This window comes from Crocuta crocuta, unplaced genomic scaffold (assembly GCF_008692635.1).
Source record: "Crocuta crocuta isolate KB4526 unplaced genomic scaffold, BGI_CrCroc_1.0 scaffold180, whole genome shotgun sequence".
Lineage (NCBI taxonomy): Eukaryota > Metazoa > Chordata > Mammalia > Carnivora > Hyaenidae > Crocuta > Crocuta crocuta.
In genome coordinates, this window is record NW_027527549.1 from 3,119,157 (window position 1) to 3,125,028 (window position 5,872).

At 49.6% G+C, this 5,872-nt stretch overlaps 1 protein-coding gene across 1 annotated transcript in view; it reads left to right on the top strand.

Annotated features, from left to right (window-relative positions):
• Positions 1-1,221: 1,221 nt before the first annotated feature.
• Positions 1,222-5,872, top strand: part of ATP1A1 (ATPase Na+/K+ transporting subunit alpha 1) — a 19,781-nt gene continuing 15,130 nt past the window's right edge. The window contains exons 1-5 of the mRNA XM_077767231.1: positions 1,222-1,346; positions 2,036-2,095; positions 4,405-4,608; positions 5,223-5,336; positions 5,736-5,870. Of these exons, the coding sequence (XP_077623357.1) occupies positions 1,317-1,346; positions 2,036-2,095; positions 4,405-4,608; positions 5,223-5,336; positions 5,736-5,870 (543 nt within the window). The 5' untranslated portion in view covers positions 1,222-1,316. The remainder of the gene's footprint in view (positions 1,347-2,035; positions 2,096-4,404; positions 4,609-5,222; positions 5,337-5,735; positions 5,871-5,872) is intronic.

A 5,872-nucleotide genomic window follows, 5' to 3' on the forward strand; every position in this document is an offset into this window, starting at 1 on the left:
CCCCATAAAATGTTGATCTGGACACAGATTCCCCCTTAGTGCTTTTGTGGCTGGGTGTGTACTTGGGAAAGTTAGACCTGAGTAAGGGAGAGCCACAGAATAATATAGTACCAGCACCACCGTGCATCATCTCTGTCCCCTGCTCTTCTTAGGTGGTGGCTGTTGGTGGGAGGCAGTTTGTGGGGTTGAGGTGCCTTGGTTGGGGGGGGGGTTTCTTCTCTGGGGACCGAGCTCTGGAACACTGAGCTTGGGCTTTGTGCAGAGAAGCTCATGCATGTTCAACGGAGTGGAGGGGGGTGGGGGAAGGGGTATGTGGCGCAATCTAAATTTAAACTATAGAATCAACGTTTTCTCTAAAAATTGTTCCAGTTTTCAGGAGGCGTGGGTGGATCCTGTGAATTGTGTGATAATGCACACGCTTTTCCTACAGCCTGCTTCTGTCAAAACATTTCCAGTGACTTTCACTTGGGGGGTTTATTTTCAGACTTGTAGATGGGGGGAGAGGACTCTTTTTTTTTTTTTTTTTAATAATAGTTTTAAGGATTCTTTGGATGACTTCTGTTTAGAAGACGGGAAGGTCCACGTTCTCATGTGAACCCAAAAAGTATTTAAATTCGATACTTCATGACTTCTTTGCGAATCTGAGAATTTAATCACAAAAGCAACTTCACATTTAGGTGTTGTGTTAAATTTGGCCATTAGTTCTCCCAGAAGACCCTAAACGGAGGTAGGCACTCTTCTCTCCGTGCTGTGGAAGAAAAACTCTCGAAGCTCCAGAATCCGTGACGTGCCCATGGTTCCATGGCGAGGGGTAGACTTTGACCTGTCCGGCTCTGGACACAAAGGCATAAGCATGATACTCCGAAGTTAGTAATGGGAAGATGGCTTCATTCTTGCAGCAGGGAAGGTGGAGGGCTGTGGGATAGAGAGATTTGGACAGCGTGAGCCCTTCCTACTCCCCTCAAATGGAAGTGACCAGCAGGACCAGTCTAGGGTTGCGTGACTTCTCCACTGCTCTGCTCTCCACTGCTCTTGGCTGTGTTGCACGTCTTAAACTTAGGACCATTGCCATAGTAGGTTGCTTTTGTTTAGTGTGTGACATAAGCAGTACGTTTCCATGATTCTCGCCCCGTTGACTATTCAGAATGACAGCCACCCTAACCAGTGCTGAAATCCCCCTGCTCCGGAATCTTCTGTTCGTTCCTAAGACACAACCACCCCTTTCCCATGTTCTCCGGTAGGTCGGACGCGATAAGTATGAACCTGCGGCCGTTTCAGAGCATGGCGACAAGAAGAAGGCCAAGAAAGAGCGGGATATGGATGAGTTGAAGAAGGAAGTTTCCATGGTAAGGATTAGGAGGCAGGCTGCTTTCTGTTCCTCTTAAAAACTATTTGTATCACTTCTCTTGTACGATCCTCCCCCTCACCCACCGCCTCCCCAATCCTTTGAGTCAGAGACCTGCTTTGTTTTCCAAGGAGAGCAGTCATTGCATGGACCTTCCTGAGCCTTAGAGGTCAATAGGGAAAATTCCCACCTTCCAGGCTGTTAGAAGAGGGCGGGAAGAGTCACTCAGGCTCCCTGGCATAGCCGAAGGTGCACAGAAGGAGGTGTGGTTGATAAATCCCTGGGCCTTGGCTCTTTGCGATTTCCAGATTATACCAGACCCAGGGAACCTCTGTCCTCTAGGGGGTCTGGAGGCTTCCACAGACACGGCCTGGCAGGAACCTCCCTGGCCAAGACAGAAGGCAAGAAGGATTTTCCGTGAGCTCCGGGGCTGATGGGGTTTTCTGAAGTGATGTGGCGGCCACCCAGGGACTTCACGCCACAGCTGTCTCTGTCCTCGATAGTGATGGGCGCTGAGCACACAGCTGTGTGGTGGCAGAGCCATCGGGCCGCAGTGAGAAGGGCCCCGCCCTCTGCACCCGAGAAGAGCCCCTTTGCTGAGCCTAGTGATAGCCATGAGCGACACAAATGCTTTACTCCAACCTTTTTTCGTGATACGGTGTCTTAAGGCTTGTTTCTGTTTCTCCTTAGGATGATCATAAACTTAGCCTTGACGAACTTCATCGCAAATACGGAACAGACTTGAGCCGAGTATGTTGCAGTTTCAAGCCCGTGCAGAGCCTCCCGTCCTCCTGCGGCATCCCCTCCATTCCTAGCTGTAACTCTGGGGACTCTGGGAAGAGAACGATGGCGGGCACCATCAGCGTATCTGCTGTGCCACCCGCGGAGTTTGGGTTTTTTGGGGTTTTTTTTTTTTTTCATTTTTTTTTTTAAATTTCTGAGAGAGAGAGAGAGAGACAGTGTCAGCAGGGAGGGTCAGAGAGAGAGGGAGACACAGAATCTGAAACAGGCTCCAGGCTCTGAGCTGGCTGTCAGCACAGAGCCCGATGCGGGGCTCGAACCCACAAACCATGAGATCATGACCTGAGCTGAAGTTGGACACTTAACCGACTGAGCCACTCAGGCGCCCCAAGAGTTTGGGTTTTTAGTGCTTCCACAGTATTTTGTTTCCCCACGAAACTTTGAAAGTAGACCTGGTTTTCCCCGTTTTATAATCGGTGACATCCAGTAAGGGAGGGACCAGGATTTTTTGATACTGAAGGACTCCACAACCATGCACATTCCCGGGCCCTTAGTTTACAAACCTTTCTCTCCATTTTTCTGCATTCACGAACTGGAGTTGAATATTCCAGTCAGTTGACTCTTCAGCACTTTGTCTTTCACACTTTGTTTGCCCAACTAGCTTGTTTGCGGTATGTCAGAACCTAGATTATTCTAGCATCTATTTAAAACCGGGATTTTACACAACTGAAAGAAATTTTTCCAAAAAAGGAGGGGTTGCATGTCCTTGTTATCTGGGAAATTTTGATATTAAATTTGCCACACAGACTGTGTCACAGTACCCAGTCTGGGGGAGAGGGGTGCAGAGTTTGTTTTTTCTGTAAAAAAGGAAAAAGTCTGAGGAATAACTTGAGTGCCAGGCAGGGTGTGGCCGCTGCATCGATAAATCATCAAGAAGTCCTGAGAAATGGGCAGGCATAGGTGCCCTAAGCTCCCAGGGGAGGCCCGACCCAGAGCCCGAGCTGACAGTCCCTGTTGGGCAGTGTGAGCCCATCACCTTACTTTTGATGACCCCTAAGAAAGAGTTGTCATGGGGATTAAGGGAATGCACGCAAGGCCCTGGATTCAGTGCCTGGCATGGTGAGAGTGCTCAGATGCTGGGTGGTGCTGTCCCTTACTCTTGAAGGGGCAGTGCGGGGAGGGGGTCACACCAGGAACGTGAGGCAGAGGAGGGTCCTGAGTCCTCATTTCCCCTTAACTGCTTGGTTTTCTTTTCCCTGCTCCCCTGTACTCCTTGGGAATTCAGGTGCTTAAAATAATGTGAACACAAACTACATATTAGCAGACACTTGGGGCAAAAATTAGCTTGTGTCTTTTTTTTCCCCTTAAGTGGGCATTCTGATACTACAAAAGTTGTCACCTTTTGCCCTTGTAATGGGAGCCTTTTATCGCCTGTCCGCTGTCCCAGGTGGCTTGGTTTTAAGGCCCATTTAAAGAAGTGTGAGGCCTTGAGTGACATAACAGTGGAGTTTTTCAGCCAATACTTTTGACCTTGGTGGGTTCAATGGAGGTTAGCTAGACCCTGCACTTACATGGACCCCCACTCCCCCCAGCCAGACCCTGTGTCAGTTTCCATCCAGAGAATTAAGTTCTTTATTTAAAACTTGGCCATTGACCACTAACAGGTTGGATTCCTACAGAGGTTTTTTTCCCCTTTTTTTGTTCATAGAGGGTTTTTGTCTTCCCCTCCCTGACAGATTCAATAATGCAAAAAACCCAAAGCTCTTAATTTGTAAAACTGAATCAATGAGTTGGGGCATCCGGGTGGCTCAGTCGATTAAACATCAGCTATTGATTTATGTGCGGGTCATGATTTCATAGTTCATGACTTTGAGTCCTACCTCAGCCTCCACACTGTCGCTTAGGATTTTCTCTCTCTCTCTCTCTCTTTCTCTCTGCCCCTCCCCTGCTGACATGTATGCATGCTCTTAATTTTTTTTAAACCTGAGTCAATGAATTAACATTGCTGTATCTTTTTGGCAAAAATGCAATTTGGCGTGAGTCCTTTAATCTAAATTTAGAAGAGCTCAGACCGGATTCAGGTTTGTTCATGAACCTAGTTAACATGAATCTCAGTGTGGGTGTCGTGGGGCCTTCAGGAGCCTTGGACAGCTGTGTGGCTGGACCGGGAGAGGGTCCTCATCAGAACTGGCGAGGCTCGTAGCTCGGGGAATTTTGTTTCCTCCTGAACCCGTTGTCAGATTTCCAGCCATCAGGCGGGTATATCCACTTGTAAGTGCCAGGGCAGGGTGTCTAACGTGTGCTCCTCTGCTTCTCAGGGCTTAACAACTGCTCGTGCTGCTGAGATCCTAGCCCGGGACGGCCCCAACGCCCTCACCCCGCCCCCCACCACTCCCGAATGGGTCAAGTTCTGTCGGCAGCTGTTTGGGGGGTTCTCGATGTTACTGTGGATTGGAGCGATTCTTTGTTTCTTAGCTTACGGCATCCAGGCTGCCACGGAAGAGGAACCTCAGAACGACAACGTGAGTTCCTGAGTGAGATGACTAAGTGTGCATAAGGTGCCCTCCTGATCTTTGCCACCCACTTGGTTTCCACTGGTTACTACCGGATGGCTGATGGTTTTCAACACGAGGGAAAAGCAGTATTAGCAGCTAGTGCCGTCCGGGCCCGTCCACTCTTTGTTTCCACCCCTCTAGCTGCTCTTTCCGGCTGGAAGTGCATCCCGCGTGTCACTGTTGTGAGTAGGTGGCCGCGCCCAGGTCCTGGCCCGGGTCCCGCTGCCATCAGACAGCAGAGCACAGCCTCTGACGTTGGCACATGGTACACGTCCAGAGATGTATGGTGGCCATCCCGCAGAAGTCACACGTTGTTTCAGAAACATTCGTGCCTTCATAAAGTGGGAGAAATGGATTCATCTAGAACATTTCCAAAAGTCTATCAAGGTTGTAGTGACCGAGGTCCCTGGGACCCCCTTTCTGGCACTCCTGTGCGCGGTTTCCGGAAAGCTAACTGTGAAGACATGAGCTCTGTATTGAAGGGTTCCTGAAGCCTTGACCTCTCTGTTACAGATCTGTTTTTTATTCAGTCAGGAGCTACCTGCACATCCCCGGCTCCTAACCTGCTTGTTCCCTTCCAGCTTTACCTTGGTGTGGTCCTTTCCGCTGTCGTCATCATAACTGGCTGTTTCTCCTACTATCAAGAAGCTAAAAGTTCAAAGATCATGGAATCCTTCAAAAATATGGTCCCTCAGGTACTACTGCCTGGTCTTTCCCCGTCGGTAACCCCACGGGTGAGAACTGGTGTGAGGCTCAGGTCTCCGAATACTTGGCAACTCCGTCAGAGAGAGGGACACCTTCTCCCGTGACCCAAAACCACACCTATTGTTCTTAGACCCCAGACAGAAAATGAGGGCCCAGCTTCTGAGCATACCCTGACAGCACACGGTGGGGACGAGAGAGCCACCCCCAGATAACTCGAGCAAGGTTTTATAACTCGTATAAATAGAAAGACTAGTAGCCTCTGTCGTGCGCTCGGACCAGTCATGTCCGCGACTGTTTTATAATTTGGCTTTCTTGTGTGAATGCTCCCCTGCCCTTGTCGGTAGCCGCTTCTTTCTGACTGACTGGTGTAAACTTTTCTGTCTCCAAAGCAAGCCCTTGTGATTCGAAATGGCGAGAAAATGAGCATCAACGCCGAGGAGGTTGTAGTCGGAGATCTGGTGGAAGTGAAAGGCGGAGACCGAATCCCGGCGGACCTCCGCATCATATCTGCCCACGGCTGCAAGGT